Here is a 16022-nt window from a genome sequence, read left to right as displayed (position 1 = left end):
CGGCAAAGAAAATATCTTCTTGCTTCCTTTGAAGCTATTCTTTCATAAATCTTTCACACATTTGTTAAGAAAAGTGACTGACCACCCAAACTCTGAGCCTCTTCTCTTTTTTAATGATCTCTTTTTAAACAGCAATTAAAAAATTGTCTCATTTCCCTCTACTTTACAGCTATAGACATTGGTCACAAAATCAAGATAAAAAAATACATTAACGTTCTTGTTTGCAACATGAAAAATGTGGGAAAGTAAAACGCGTATTAATACCTTTACAAGACATTTTTATCTACTGCCTGCAGAAATCTGATCTTGTATTGTGTTTTTCTTCCCTTCTCTATCAGGTGTGTGACCTAACCCATGCAACGTATGAGATCAGAACGTGCAGTGGTCTTTCCCAGGATTCAGAAAGCTCTGGGAAGAACAGTATTGATGAACATGTGTTTAAATATCTGAGTCTCTTGTGCTTGTTTTCCTGCAAGAGTAACGCTGCAACCCGATGGTTGGGATGTTGTGAAGAGTCGAGCTGCTGTAGTTCAAGTCAGACGCAAATTCTTCTTCTTTATCATAGGAAACTGTTGCTGCTTTTATCGACACTAATAAAAAAAAAAAATAATGCCTTTTTTTATGTCATATATTTGTAGCTTAACCTCCATCAACATTCGTCTTAATTCTCTGAAACGGACAAAAACAGATCAAAAGCAGCAAACATCGTGTGTACAGTAACAGGTTAATGTCATTTTCAAAGCAAAAAACTGTTTCCACCATTTGTACATGGAGGGAAGACGACAAATGAACATAAACGTACAGAGCTTTAGGAATAAATATTTATTTTCCAAATATTACAGTGACAAAGTATGAATTAAAGTGCCTGAAGCTTGAGAAACTCTTTGGCAATGTAAGTCTGCAGGACTTGCTGCAGTGTTATCAATTTTAAAAACCTTTAGAGAACAAACTGATATATATTTTTTTAATTGCTTGTCAGATTTCATCTGCATGTTCTGTTGCACTCCTCCCTCTCCTCGGTGCAGTCTTCTAAGAAAGTCCCGTCCTCGATGCCCCTGGCGTACAGACGCACCAACTGGCCATGAATCCTGAGACCGGCGGCAAAACAAAAAGCCAAAGGTAGTTAGTACTTATAAGAAGAAACAGCTTCGCAGGCCTTTTCTTTCTGACGTGTGTTGGAGAGAGCAAACCATAAACCTGACAGGCGGGACAAAAAACACACCATGATGACTTACTTACCTGCAGCAGATCTCGGGGGAAGGCAGAATTTCTCCATCGCAGTTCCAGACTGACACAGCGGGAGCTTTCCTGCAGCAGAGGCCGCACGTGAAGGGGCTCGTAGTTTTGTCCTCGCACGTCATCGTTTGTCCATTAGCTCCCGCTGCCAGGTGCTGCTGGGATCCGGCTATGCTTCCACTCTCGACATACGCTCCATCTCCTCCATCCACCGCACCACGCAGACCTTCACTATCCTCGGCTTCCTCTCCTCCTTCCGCCAGAGCGAAGCGCACCGCCTTCACACGATGGACCTCCACGAACGGCAGGTCAAACTAGGAGGAAAAGTGGAAACAATGGGTTGGCACACTTTTTTTTAAATGACTGCCGAGACTCGTTTCCGCACAAGGAAAACGTGATACCTGGTCCTGATCGGTTGTGTGCCTGTAGAGGAAAGCAAGGAATCCCAAGGGGTTTGTGTCCCACACCAGGATGAGATCTCCTGTTCCATCAGCCAGGTGGGCAGAGGGAGAGAGACCCAGAGGACTTTTGGCACACGAGCTGGACATGCATGTGAGAGACACAGACTTGAACCTGCCGTCCACACTGACCCACTCATCTAAAGAGACAAAAAGACAAGATTCTATACTTTCAAGCGACATCCTTACAAGGTTAATCTGTTCAGCATAAATGACACAAAACAATTTAAAAGTACCAATTGACTGTTTCAAAGTGTAGGTGTATTTATTAAAAACATCATGGGTGGTTCAAGACCTTATAAGAAATTATAATATGCAGCAAAAAACAAAACAGAAAAAAATATTTAGAGGAATCTTATTGGATAATGTCATCATTTCATGTGTTTGAAAAGATAGCAAAAGTATAATGAGGCAAAAAGTACATTTATGTAAAATTAGTCATTAGTCAAAAGAGTTTTAAATGTAAATTTTTTTTTAATTGTCATTCAGTATTTCATTATTACCATAATTTTCATTATACAATAGCACTAGTTTGTAAAAGAGATCCTAACATCTGATCGGTTAACTTGCACAGCAGCTGGACTGCAGACCAGTCGCCTTGTCCAAAGCAGAATTAACTCGTCACAGTGACTCTGATGTGCTAGTTTGACAAATACAACATGATCCGGAGTAAATCCATGACATGCTGCAACATGAGGATATGAAATAATACACTGAGAGTGCACACTATAAAGTCAGATTTTTCCAGCATTTTAAATATTTTTTTAGATATAAATTCCCTTATTTTACTAACTCCGTTCACTATGTGAAATGCATTGATTGATTGATTGATTGATTGATTGATTGATTACAGACAGATTGTTTTTAATTCTTCATTTCTGTTAATTATCATAATTTTCTGTCCACAGGTATTGAAACCACAACACTTAAGATTAAAATCAAGAAATGTGGGCTTGATGAAAATAGCTGCTTTAAAGGTTGTTTTGATAAATGAGCCTCACTAAAACACATTTTAATTGGTTAAATATGGCCGCACAAGTAAATGTATTTATACAATATAAATAATGACAGGAGTCAGTAAGTTTTCAGTAAACTTGACTGTCACTACATGGCGTAAAACAATGTTTTTTTGTTTGTTTGTTTGTTTGTTGTTGTTTTTTTACCTTCTGAGCCATTACTGAACGGACCAGAGTTGGAGCTGTACAGGGAGCCAGAATCTGAAGAGTTTGTGAAAAGTCGCTCGGTGCTTTTGGCGCAAACACCACACCTAGAAAACACAGAACCACACTGAGAGTTTTAAAGAGCTCCTAAAGTCTGATGCCTGCTCATAAAAGCCGTCCTAAAAAATTTGCTGGCAGCCAGAGGCCGCTTGCTTAGACAAAGGCTGAAGTGGATACTCCGAGCCCAACACGAGGCCGAGTCTCGCATTTCATCTAGATCAAGTTCCTACTGTCATAGTTCCCACCCTCCTTAAGATGCACCCAACACCTGAGTCCCAGGTACAGGTGGTAGCAGTTACAATGTCCCAAGCTGAGACTCTGGGCGATTTTTTATTTATTTATTTTTTCGTCCACAGACCACATGCATGCTTTCTAATCTTCTAATTAAAGGAGTTTAGTGTTACCATCCACATTCTCAGATAACTTAGATTAGGACACACACAAAGGCCTAAGGGAAGGCACGGCGGTGCTCAAAAGTAAGTACACCCTCGTTCAAATGCCAGGGTTTTGTAGAATAAAAAAAATTGATCATATTTTCCAGATTGAATGTAGAGTAATCCTTTACAATTTAACTTAAAAACAAACATTTGTTAGAAATAAAAAATAAAAATAAATCACATTACAAAAAAGCTGCAATAACTTAGTAAAATAGGTGTGTTCACCTTTAATCTGATTTTTATCTTTTCGCATTCAGTTTTTTTCTTCAGCATCGTGCTTCCAATACCATATGACTGTGACGACAAGTGATCTTCACAGCCTAAAGCAGATGTTCTGTTGACTATAGTTCAGGAGGGAGGGTTCCAAAACTTACATTTTCCTCTCATGCCATCATTATTTGGTCGATTTGCATGCATGCCTCAAAACAAATAAGTAAAATCAGACTTCATTGTGAGTCTAAAGCTCTGGATCAACACAGACTGTTACTAATAACCACTCATAACTTCACAAGCACAACCATAGACAATGATGCTGCCGTCACCATGTTTCACTTTGGGTGGGATGTTTGTTTTGTGATGCGTCGTTTATGCTAAGCTTATCCTCTGGCTCAGATGCCTCGGGTTTCACATTCTCCAATAACATTCTGGAAAAATGTAGTCGCGTCTGTTTCCTTTGGAAACTACTCAGACCAGACATATGAAAGTTGTCACATGTACAATAAAACCAAAACTTGTTCATATTTCCTTTAGCTCTTTTGGTGGCCATCCTAACGAGTTTCAGTCTATTCTTTCCATCAGTTTTAGAGAAATGACCACTTTGCTTCCTGCCTTCATCATGCATTTTGCTTCCTTTCCCCGAATAACAAATTTGCAGCCTCTTTGCAAACTGTAGATTAAGCAAAAGGATGCAAATGACCATTTTTAAAAGAGAAAGCCGAACCTAGAATAACTGCAACTTTACTTACAGTTAATCCCGTTTTCTATAAGAGGCATTACCTCAAAAGGACTGACTACTGAAATGAGTCAAAAGGTGCAAATGGCTTCAGGGTGTATGAATACGCAATCAGCTTATTGCACCTTTCTCTTAGATTGTTTCTTCTAATAAATGCATTTGTTTCCCACTTGAATTAAAGAGGATGGTTGTCACAGAAGTTTTGAAATGATTGAATAAGATTTCAAACATTTCACATCCAACAGCCTGAAATTTGAACAGCTTCGTGAATGCATCATGATTTCAACGAGGCATCATTATCTCTACACTTTCAAATGCTTCCTTTTGGATAATTGTCTGATAAAAAAAAACAAACAAAAAAAAAACGGTATCATAATGTACTTTTACATAATGATTTGCATGTTTTAACAGTGTTTAGTTGAGAACTTATTTCTTTAAACAATAAAAAGTAACATAACTGCTGCCCTGAATTACTTCAATGTTTTAAAGTGTCAAACCACTGTAACTTTCTTTCTTTATTAAAACATTGCATGTAATTATTCATATAATTGTCCAACAGAGCTTGGTGTTTTACCCGGACAAACAGCGAGTTTTATCCCTTGGGCTGGACATCAGTGGGTCAGCTGGCAGATACTGCACTGTCCCCCTGTAGCTTCTGTTGCTCAGAAACACCACTGCACCTAAATAAACGAGAAGAATTGCATAGCGCAAGAAAAATATGAAAGAGAGAACATAGCGGATGTATTGCATAAAATGCTCTATAAGGGAAGTAGTGGTCAGGTTGCAGCAATCAGCCTCCATGAGGAGGTGAAAAACAGAGCTCTTTTAATTTGGCTATGCAATATTATTTTTTTTTGTTCTCTTCACTAAGGATCTCTGTTAGACCTGAGTAGTCGTATCTGAAGGGCCCCATCCAGCGGTGTTTTTCGCTCTCGGCTAGCACATCGCCGTAAAATCCGTAGCCCACCAGAGACACGGAGTATCGCACCTGACCGGGACCGTGGTGAACTGAACACACATCCAGGGGCTGAGAATCTCCTGAAAGATGGCAGAATTATTTAAGCTGGGCTAAAATTTGACAGGACGCGGGTTTCTTTTAACGCAAACCTTTCCTCACCAATGACAACGTGCAGAGCGGAGGTAACGGGGTCGATCACCCCCACTGTGGCGTAGCACACGCAGTCCGTGGAGCCTATACAGTAAGGCAACCAGGAATGAGCTGTTTGGATTCACATCTGTAACACACACGGACTTTAGGAGCACAATCCCGCAATTACCTGCAGGGATGATCCCAATGTGGAGCGGACAGGGCTGCAGAGCGACCGCAGGATCGTTCTCGCAAAGGCCTGCCTCTTGCTGCGTCCTCCCAATCACACCCTGAAGTACTTCACTGAACGTGCCGTCGCCGCCCACACACACCACACTGTCAAAAGCAAACACAAGAGTTTCTGTGAAGTCTTTGAAACGACTTCCCACCACACATAAAAATACTGACGGCACTCACCCGTCAAAGCCCGTCAGGTCTTTCTTAAGGAGGTGATCTCTGGCCTGGTTGGCTCGTTCAGTCACTAAAATGAAAAAAAAAAAAAAATGCAGTTAAAAACTGGTTTAGGAGTTAAGCGGGTGAGACAGAGGACAGATTAAAAGATACAGTGTACTCCTGGAAGAAGTTATCTGATAGACAAACTATCCATCCATCCATCCAGTCTGTTACAAGGCATAGAAAAACTATTTAAATAAAAAAAATTTAAAGAGTGGCAGGGTCAAAGGTTCATAGATTTATGTAGTTCAAATAAATCTACTTCTCATGTCAACAGATTTGAGCTGATAACCACTCGATTTTATCATACATATAAAGCTTGTGATTGTAAAGTGACAAAATGGAGAAACAGTTGAAGGGGTATGAACTTTATCAACAACAGTGTTTACCTATTACATGGGAGCTGATGCCAGCCAGCTCAAACACAGGGGCAACCAGTGAGTGGTAGATCTGCCTTCCTTTTTTCTTTCCTCCAAACGGGTTGATGAACACCAGCAGCCTGTGTGGACGGAGGGGACCTGAAAAACGCGTTTAGGGTGTTACAAGTAGCTGCAGCCTTGGGGATTCAGCAACAATTTAAATGGAAAATCTCCCCTCACTGTGTGTTTTTAGGGCTGTCCGTAGGTGTTTCGTCCACTGGTCTCGGAGGACCCGGCTGGGACAGGTGAACTGGGTCCGGCCCAGTCTCCACAGCAGCCCAGAGGAAGTCCTGCTGTTGCTACGCTTCACATAGAAAACTGCAGACAGATCAGTAAATAAATGTTTTATCCGCAGGATTATGTAACCGCTACTATGATAACAGGCTAAAACAACAGATCTGATTACAGTATATGTTACTATAGTTAAACTGTGGCTGTGTAACAAGTGTTAATACCTGTGAAGTCTCGGTCTGTGTCCTCCACAGACTTGTGAGGCAGGACCTCCACCCGGCCCTCCTCCACTCCAACCACCTCGGCCACAGGAACTGAAACTGTGTGTGACAGAACGGGTGTGAGGAAAATCCCAAACGGATCTCAAACTCATTGTAATGAGAGGGCATTAAGTACGGATGTTTTCCATTTAGGTATTTACGTCCTGGATTTTACTACGTTGTACCAAAATGGATACTGGAAAAACCACAGTGTGATTGTAATGAAAGCCGATTCTGTCGAGCCACTACATTTTCATAGGAGTTGTGCTGGTCTGAGTGCCTTCCTGGTGTATGCTAGATAAACATGATTAGAATTGAGCCTTTGTTTGTTTAAACGGCATGCAGTGCATGTTGCCTGACCAGCATAAACACAACAGATTAGGTCAGTGTTGTTCACTCTACTTGTTAATAATAATAAGTCAAGAAGCCAACTGATTTTTGACTTGTATGAATTATAACAACTGTGTATTGTGTTAAATAATGTTGATTTTTCTAGGTTAAATGTTCTGCAGACAGAAGTTTATCTTTTCATTTTTTCCGTAAAAGCTTATGGAAGAAATAATTTCTCCCTTACAGATTTCTTCTGCTTTTGCCTTTTTGTCCCTTTCAGTTGTTTCAGGTCATCAAGCAAATCACAAAATCACACAAACATGACTAGAGAAAGTACAAAAAACTGTTTTCCAGATGTTTATTTTATTTTAATTAGGGGGGGGAAAGCCCCTCAGTCTAACACCTTCTATTGACACTCGTTGTTTAAACTAGCACTTAAATTGCTGTGGAGGTATTTTACCCCACTCTGCTGTTATTCAGCCACATTACAGGGCTTTGTAGTCCCTTCCAGACTAATAGATGATTTTTAGATGGGGGGCATAATGTGTTGCTGTTTATGACCCCTGATGTTGTTATATAGGTTCTGTTCAAGTAAATAAGTTTATAGACCAGACAGTAAGAGGGTAATGTTGAGACTAGTGAAACTGAACCAAAAAATTAGATCAATCACGTTTAATTTGTGTTTTAATTAAGGGTTTTTTCACATTTGGACAGGTGGATAGTTCTTCCTAATATAAATTAAATCACCAAGGCTTATTTTACTAAAGTGGAAACTGAGCGTCTCTCCATCTCATGAATACTGGGTGAGGGAAGCTCTCTGAAACCTGAAAATGGAAAAACTCAGATTCTCACGTAAGGGAAATTTATGGAAACTTGGTGAAACTGTCCTATTTTCAGTTGGTACCATTGTTTTTGCTCCCTGATACAGACACAAATTAAATTATTTGTAGGCCCTTTTATTTTTATCTTTTTTTCATTTTTTTATTACTTCTTTAATTATATATTTCTCTTATATTATTATTGTCATTCTCTTTCTGTTTTGGAATGTGTGTGGATGGGCGGATGCACAAGTATGTGCAGCATTATTGTGTATAGATTTCTAAAAAATTTTTGTCTCTTGCTTTTGACCTGGATTGGGATGTGTTCAGGGAGAAACCACCTTACATTTCTCTCTCCCCCCCCCCTTCTCTGGAATTAGTTCTTTTTATTATAATAATAATAATGTATGATATTCAATAACTGCTGGATATCTTGTTGTATATACAGCCTATATCAACCCAAGGTCATGTGTCAGGTCATGTGCGTGTGTGTGCGTGTGTGTTTTCCAGTCTGTTTTCAGTAAACTTGTTTTATGACATGTTGGTGCTGCTCAACTTGTTCTTCACGTTTTTGAAAAGGACTTAATTAAAGCACTCCCTGCCTGCACCTTAAAAACTGTTGTCAGTGTAAAACCTTTAAGTGTTTGCAAGACTAATAGTGAAGTATTATAAGTAAGAACAATTTTAAATAGGAGATAACTGTTTATTCTTTGATTTGTACGCATGTATATAGGTTGTTAAGGAGACGGTCTGTGTCACCACGTTCAGAGCAACAGGATCACTCACCTGTTTTCTTATCGCGGTTCTTCTTGTCCGCCTCGGTCCATTTGAGATGCCAGCCTGTCAGGACAGCCAGGTATCTCTTATTCCCGACCCACAAACTTGACTCCAGTCTCAGGTCGGTCTCCATCTGGGTTTTCATTCACCCGAAATGTCCGCAAGCAACTCTTTCCCGACCGCCGTTTGCATCCATAACTTTCCCCCCTTTGAGAAAACAACAACAGGTCGGTGCCAACAATCCGAATTCGGTCGACAATCAGAAAAATAGCCCGACTTCGTTTGTCTGGTGTCACGGATGTCACAGAGTCAGAAAGGCTGTCATCTTCATCTGGATAAAATTCACGCTGAAATGTTGTCGCTGCCGCCCGAACATCGCCTCACCGCTCCCTTCCCTCATGGCACCTGCAGCTGCATTTGCATAAAGCTGCTGATTGGACGGAAGTTTACCTGAGGGACCGTGTCCCTGCTGGTTGAGCGTTTGGAAAATGTTATTTACTTGTTTATCAGGCCTAAGCATGCTAAGGAAAGTGTAATTACTAACTACATGACTGTAAGTATGTTGTAAATACGAAGTCATTTGAGCCTATATGATCTCACATCTCATTTCGACAGTCAGCAAACCTTCGTCAAAGTGCTGAGTAAAAATGTTCTCATGATGCGCATCTGATGTCACACACTAGTGTGTAATTTTACCCTTTTAAGGATGACATAAATATGTGGGTGTCCTAATTTATTCCTTATCATAAGTGGCAAAATTGTAATTGTAATACCCTGCCAGAATAATTAGCTGGCCAGTGGAAGAGATGAAGGCCACGGATGTTAAGACTCGGAAGCTACTAACCATGCATGGAGGGTTCCACCCCAAATCCAGCACCCTGAGACTGTACACAAGCCGTAAGGAAGGAGGCAGAGGACTAGTGAGTGTGAGAGCCACTGTCCTGGACGAAACATCCAAGATCCATAAATACATCAAGGACAAAGCCTCAACAGACAACGTGCTCAGCGAATGTCTCAGACAATGGGGAACAAAGGACAAGGTGCTGGAGGAACCATCATGGGAGGACAAGCCCCTACATGGGATGGATGTACCACTGACAAATAACTGAAGTGGCTGATATCAGAAAATCCTACCAATGGCTGGAAAAAGCTGAACTCAAGGACAGCACAGAGGCCCTCATCCTGGCCGCCCAGGACCAGGCCCTAAACACCAGAGCAATAGAGGCTCAGATCTACCACACCAGACAAGACCCAAGGTGTAGGTTGTGCAAGGAGGCCCCTGAGACAGTCCAGCACATAACAACAGGGTGCAAGATGCTGGCAGGGAAAGCGTACATGGAACGACATAACCAAGTGGCGGGCATAGTGTACAGGAACATCTGTGCCGAATATGGACTGGAAGCCCTGAGGTCAAAGTGGGGAACACCCCCAAAGGTGGTGGAGAATGACCGAGCTAAGATCCTGTGGGACTTCCAGATCCAGACAGACAAGATGGTAATGGCGAACCAACCGGACATTGTGGTGGTGGATAAACAACAGAGGAAAGCCGTTGTGGTGGATGTAGCAATACCAAGTGATTACAACATCAGGAAAAAGGAGCAGGAGAAACTGGAGAAATACCAGGGCCTCAGAGAGGAACTGGAGAAGGCCTGGAAGGTGAAGACCACAGTGGTGCCTGTGGTCATCGGGGCCCTCGGGGCAGTCACCCCCAAACTGGAGCAGTGGCTCAAACAGATCCCAGGAACAACATCAGACATCTCAGTCCAGAAATGTGCAGTTCTAGGCACAGCCAAGATACTGCGCAGAACCCTCAAGCTCCCAGGCCTCTGGTAGAGGACCCGAGCTCAGAGGATGAAAGAGAGACCACCCGCGGAGGGTGAGAGGAGAATTTTTATTTATTTATATATATATATATATATATATATATATATATATATATATATATATATATATATATATATATATATATACCATAAGTTTATACCATAAGTTTTAAAATATCTTCTTTAACTTTATTGTTATGTTACTTGAATGTTTCAGTTATGTTCAAATTTATTTTTAATATGTTTTGCAAATACATATTTAGGGTTGTTCACAACGTATTAGTTAGATTTTTCTCATTTGAAATCCCTGGAGTGGGCTGTGTCTGCTTTTAGCTATTGAGCAGGAGCTCCCAAAGTTGATAGGATCACAAATTGACAGGTTGTTCTCTTGTGCTCCTTGTGTTCAGTTTAAAGAAATAACAAAAATGATTAGAACAATAGCATTCATACCAAAGATCCTACAAATGATTGAAACAATTATTGAGAATTGATATATGTTGAAAATGTTGCCAACCTTTTGTGTTGACTTATTACAGACAGTCTGGCTCACAAGTCTCTTCCACTGTTATTTTTAGGGTCAGAAGGTGAAAAGATGGTAAAAGTTTTAAGATCTGATATTTCAAACTGCCGATTAGGGGAAAACTATGATGCTGCATCTCATTCCATTTTATTTATTCTTATTATGTTATCTGCGTTCAGTTAAAACAAAAATATATAATGGAAAAGAATACCAATTCTGTAAAGTTAAATAATGTTGTATATTCTCTTATAGACTCTCGTTTTAAATATTTGTCGTTTGTAATATATAGAGAATGAATTATGGAAATCTACAAAGTTACCTCATTATAAATTGTTGGTATTTGCCACAATAAAACAAATGTCCTTCAAAGGCTTTTATTGTGAAGTCGTGACACATTTTCACCGGAAGTGTTTACGTCTTTCCTCCTTCATTTCATGCTAGCTGTTTGATTCAGTTAGCAAGTGCGCCGGGTCTTTTAAATTCTCTCGTGTAGTTTGTTATTAAACGGTTATTGGAAACCGTATAAATTAAAAACTTTTGTTCGGAAGTTTTATTAAAATTCAAACAAAATGAATATACGAAACGCAAGGGTAAGCACACAGAAATCCCATGTCAGCCACGCTGTTTTGCTACCTGTTAAAGCTAAGCTAACTGCTGCTCTTGCAAATATCGGCCGTGTCTTCTTCCCCCCTTTGTGATGAACTTTTGCGGTGGTTGTTTTATCTGTTTCAGCCGGAGGACCTTATGAACATGCAGCACTGTAACCTGTTGTGTCTCCCAGAAAACTACCAGATGAAATACTACTTCTATCACGGATTATCCTGGCCTCAGGTGCTGCTTCTGTCTCATTTCGCCTCTGCTACTTTGTCCTAAAAGCCTGACAGAGTTTAATTGTTTCACTCTCTGTCTTCCTTTCATTCAGCTTTCCTATATAGCTGAGGACGAAAATGGTAAAATTGTTGGATATGTGCTGGCAAAAATGTGAGTATCTGACCACAATTATGGATGCATCTCAGTAAATTAGAATATGAAAATGTAAATTCCAGAAAATCCGCTCATAAAATGAAACACTGATTTTAAGGATTTATTTTTGATATTTGTGATGATTATAACTTGAATGCTAAAATTACAGTGGCAAAGTTGCACATACCTCATCTGGTATGATAAAAAAATGATGCAAATGCTAAATATTGGTGGTGTGCAGATCCTGAATCAAACTGAATTTGGCTGTAAAATTCATTCATCAAACTGACTTTTCTTTTTATTAGGGAAGAGGACCCTGATGATGTACCTCATGGACATATTACTTCATTGGTGAGTCTTCAGTAAAGACACCTCGTTCTATTTCGGACCTCACTGATAAATCTGTGTCTGACCTGGTTTACGTCCTGCAGGCAGTGAAGCGATCCCACAGACGTCTCGGTCTGGCCCAGAAGTTGATGGACCAGGCGAGCCGGGCCATGATAGAAAACTTCAACGCTAAATATGTCTCACTTCACGTTCGCAAAAGGTGACTGGGTGGCAGCGAAACTGGTTTTCTTATGCTCAGATGAAGATAAGGTTATTTTTGTTCTTTCACATTGTTAACATTACTGATGTTTTTGTTGTTTTGTTTTATTTTTTCCCCACTGCAGCAACCGAGCAGCTCTACACCTGTATTCCAACACCCTCAAGTTTCAGTAAGTTTGCTTATGCCATGTCAAACATTAAGCTTTAGAAAATAAATTTTTAAGTGATAATTACTAAGCACACATTTTTCTTTTCCAATTTTTTTTATTGGGCTGAAACAATACTATAACCTTAAATGTTTTCATCAGATATATACAAAAAAAATCATAACTATCGGAAAGAAAGGCTTTAAAACAGGGGTCCCCAAACTTTTTCCTGCGAGGGCCACATAGCTGTTCCTTTCTCTGGTCGGGGGCCGGTCTTAGGTTTTTGGAGAAAGAAACTTAGAAAAGTCTTATCTACAGGGGGGGGCGACGACACATTCGCGCTTTTAGATAGATTTTTACCCAGAATGCAAATGGAAAAACCGTGAGTGAAACGGTGACTGGGACTGACTGGTATATATTCCATTGAGGGAAAGTAAGTTTCACATCTGCTCAAGAACCCCCCTGGTGGTTGAAGAAAAATCCACATATAAACCTGAAAATACAATATATGAAAAAAAAAAAAAAACACTGGATGTTCTCTGGTATGAGGAGGCGGGCCGGATCCGGCATTGTTCAGGGGGCCGGACCAAACGACGTGGCGGGCCGGATCCGGCCCGCGGGCCGTAGTTTGGGGACCCCTGCTTTAAAACATCACAGTATAATTACTACTTATTTGTTTCACTTGGTGAATTAAGTTACTGCAATAAATAAGTCCTTCAAGAATATAATTTATTGAATTTGACTTTATATAAGCTAAAGTTTTATCTCGTCTCTCTTCAGGATCAGTGAAGTCGAACCAAAATATTACGCAGACGGAGAAGATGCGTACGCCATGAAGAGAGACCTGGCTCACATGGCCGATGAGGTGAATTAGAATCTGTAAATGTCCTCCTTTTTACTTCTTTGACATTCCTTTATTTGCTCTTAGTTGAGATACATTTTTTTTTTGTGTGTGTGTGTAAATTTTGCTTTTTTTTTTTTGTCGTTTTCGTGCAGCTGAGGAAGCCTGGCGTGCGCGTGTCGAGTCAAGAAGCAACATCTGGCCAGAGCCCATCAGGCTCCGGCGACCAAGAGAGAGAAAGCGAGAGAGACAGTGGAGGAGAGAGCAAAGAGTTGAGTGAAGTCAGCGAGGCAACAGAAAGCACAGACGTTAAAGATTCTTCTTCTGACTCACAATGACGCCGCAGTTCTTGACATTTTTTTAAAGCACCCATTTTTATCGCAATTTGCAGCTGTTTCTGACTTTGAAGGCTGGCCATCTGACTATCAAAGCTGCATCTCTTTTTTTTCTCTCTCTGCTGTGATGAACAGAGTTGAGTCAATGTGTTATCCAAATTAAACTAAACTTATTGGTCGAAGCATTTTTACTTGATCAATGATTTCTTAAAAGTCCAAAATATCTGTAATTCAAAATGACCAGTGGTCTCTTAATTTGTAGGAGAAAAAAAAACTTACGTAAATTTTACAGTAATTTTCTTTAATATTTGGCATTTTCCCTATTGTTGAAAGAGAAAGCTTTTTTTTATTCTACATATACACAATTTAACACAACAAAAAATGGTCAGCAGGTGCAGTGCTCCTTTTTTAATCAGACCATCGATCAGAATAAACTTGACTGTGTAAAAGTAGAGCGGTGTCCAGTTGTGATTTCAACGTAGAAAACAAGCCAATTCACACTCCCTTTTTAAGTTCCCTATTGTGGTATCAAGAATAAATTTGAGCTCTCTGCAAATGTCTGTGCATGCTGTAAACCATTCATGCTTTGCAACTGCATGTGGTTTTTGTACGAGTTAAGAGAACTGCACTCTGAAACTAGTTACCTCTACTGAAAAGATGTACAAACTAAAACAGATGCAATATATCAAAGTATGTTTAAAAAGTATTTAATTTTGATACTCAAGAGGTTGTGTTATGCTGTGGATTTGTTTTGCTTATTAAGAGATTGAGCACATCGGCAATAAATTTCAAATACAAAGTTGATTTTAGAATATCATATGTTTTTATTGCCGGATGTACGCAATTAAAAACTGATCCTAAGCCGGAGCAAAGGGTCAAACTTGGAGTCCTGGAGAAATAAAAAAAAAAAAAACAAGACACATGAGCAGTGACTCAGATTGAAGGTTTGACACATTTAAGACCCGCAGCAGAGTGGCGCTTGAGGACCAGCGATGGACACTCTTCCATCTTCTCGTCAACTTTTCTTTCCCTTGCCGAGAAAAAGCATCTCCACAGCCTCATACTGTTTGTTGTAAGTCTGTTGGACTACGCCGGGTCAAAAAGAATATTTTAGCAAGGCATTGTATTTTGCATGTTTCTGGAGCGTTAGAAGCTGGAGTACCTTGAGTACACGCTGACAGAGGAGCAAGAAGCACATGCAAATTATTCATAATTATTCATAAGAGCGGTGATTTCACCGGGACACTGTCTTTGAGTGAGGCGACATCTGAGAGCAGGAAAAGCATAGGTTAAGAAAAATATGTGAGTGAATTCATTTTGGTGACTCCTAGTGGTAGCATTATGGAAGAAAAAAAATCACTGTCTCCTCAACAAATCCCACAAAGATTAATTAGATAGCTGTAAAGTTTGACAGTAGAAAAATGTAATCTAAATAGATGCAACTCTTTCTAAACACAGGTAGGTATTAATTCTACAACCAAACTCCGTTTTAGGTCACAGCAGGGCTAAAAACTGCAGCAACGTGAGTGTAAGTTTAAAAAAAAAGACTTCTCATTAAATCACAAATAGAGATGAGAACTTAATGTCTTTTGTCACACTGACCAGAAAGTGTCTGTGCAGGGGAATTTTAATGTGCTTGTGCAACACCATCCAACTGTGAATGTTTGAGGAAGGAAATGGCCAAAAGAGAGGTACGTGGCAGAGACATGCGACTCGTTCAGTGACCTTTCACAAAAGTAGCTGTTTTACAGAAATCATAAAATCTTCAGCTTTAAATAAATATATGAAAATTTGACCAATCCCTCTCTTAAAAACTGGAAGTGATCCCGAGTTCTATGCATAACTTGTGTTATACATAGAATGTTTTCTTGGTTAAAAAAAAAAAGGCAGAAAGAAACACAATTTCTCAAAAGCGATGCATCTGTGCAAGAGAAATGCTATGCTAGCACATTTAGCTCAAGCTAGGATTAAACAGCCAAAGAGACAGCAGTTGCTTTTTTTTTTTTTTTTTTTTTTGCATGCAAGAAACTTGTTTTCTTTCACTCCAGGTTTCACTTAAGTGTCCTTTATCAGTACAGACCATCTGCTAGTGTCAACACATCAGTGCTCTAACTTGAGTGTGTTGCTTGCAGGATGTCATGACAAAAAAAACTGAGAGAACAACCTGACC

At 39.9% G+C, this 16022-nt stretch overlaps 2 protein-coding genes across 2 annotated transcripts; one reads left to right on the top strand and one right to left on the bottom strand.

Annotated features, from left to right (window-relative positions):
* Nucleotides 1-91: 91 nt before the first annotated feature.
* Nucleotides 92-9080, bottom strand: LOC106914963 (ceramide kinase). Its single transcript, XM_014982204.2, has 13 exons — nucleotides 8688-9080; nucleotides 6718-6813; nucleotides 6443-6580; nucleotides 6233-6361; nucleotides 5808-5871; nucleotides 5581-5726; nucleotides 5421-5495; nucleotides 5189-5341; nucleotides 4878-4983; nucleotides 2858-2961; nucleotides 1638-1834; nucleotides 1240-1550; nucleotides 92-1088 (listed from the first exon to the last, which is right to left on the bottom strand). Exons 1-13 carry the CDS (start codon nucleotides 8821-8823, stop codon nucleotides 983-985), a joined length of 1761 nt encoding a protein of 586 aa, XP_014837690.2. The 5' UTR covers nucleotides 8824-9080; the 3' UTR covers nucleotides 92-982.
* Nucleotides 9081-11430: 2350 nt separating this feature from the next.
* naa10 (N-alpha-acetyltransferase 10, NatA catalytic subuni) lies at nucleotides 11431-14304 on the top strand. The gene is made up of 8 exons (XM_014982200.2): nucleotides 11431-11611; nucleotides 11754-11852; nucleotides 11944-12002; nucleotides 12290-12335; nucleotides 12416-12531; nucleotides 12656-12700; nucleotides 13457-13541; nucleotides 13673-14304. The coding sequence occupies exons 1-8, from the start codon at nucleotides 11591-11593 to the stop codon at nucleotides 13853-13855; spliced, it is 654 nt and encodes a 217-aa protein (XP_014837686.1). The 5' UTR covers nucleotides 11431-11590; the 3' UTR covers nucleotides 13856-14304.
* Nucleotides 14305-16022: the final 1718 nt, after the last annotated feature.

This window comes from Poecilia mexicana, unplaced genomic scaffold, assembly GCF_051168715.1.
Source record: "Poecilia mexicana isolate PSO_F unplaced genomic scaffold, ASM5116871v1 scaffold_7, whole genome shotgun sequence".
Lineage (NCBI taxonomy): Eukaryota > Metazoa > Chordata > Actinopteri > Cyprinodontiformes > Poeciliidae > Poecilia > Poecilia mexicana.
Note: the sequence above shows the minus strand (reverse complement) of the source record. Positions and strands in the feature narration are given on the sequence as shown.

Excerpts from the sequence above, each read along its gene's own strand:
- naa10 (XM_014982200.2), top strand. The coding sequence starts at position 11,591 with ATGAATATACGAAACGCAAGG. Across the intron at positions 12,336-12,415 it reads ATGGACATATTACTTCATTG|GCAGTGAAGCGATCCCACAG; the intron begins GTGAGTCTTCAG and ends TACGTCCTGCAG. Across the intron at positions 12,701-13,456 it reads TCCAACACCCTCAAGTTTCA|GATCAGTGAAGTCGAACCAA; the intron begins GTAAGTTTGCTT and ends GTCTCTCTTCAG.
- LOC106914963 (XM_014982204.2), bottom strand. The coding sequence starts at position 8,823 with ATGAAAACCCAGATGGAGACCGACCTGAGACTGGAGTCAAGTTTGTGG. Across the intron at positions 6,362-6,442 it reads GACAGCCCTAAAAACACACA|GTCCCCTCCGTCCACACAGG; the intron begins GTGAGGGGAGAT and ends CGCGTTTTTCAG. Across the intron at positions 5,342-5,420 it reads CGCTCTGCACGTTGTCATTG|GAGATTCTCAGCCCCTGGAT; the intron begins GTGAGGAAAGGT and ends GCCATCTTTCAG.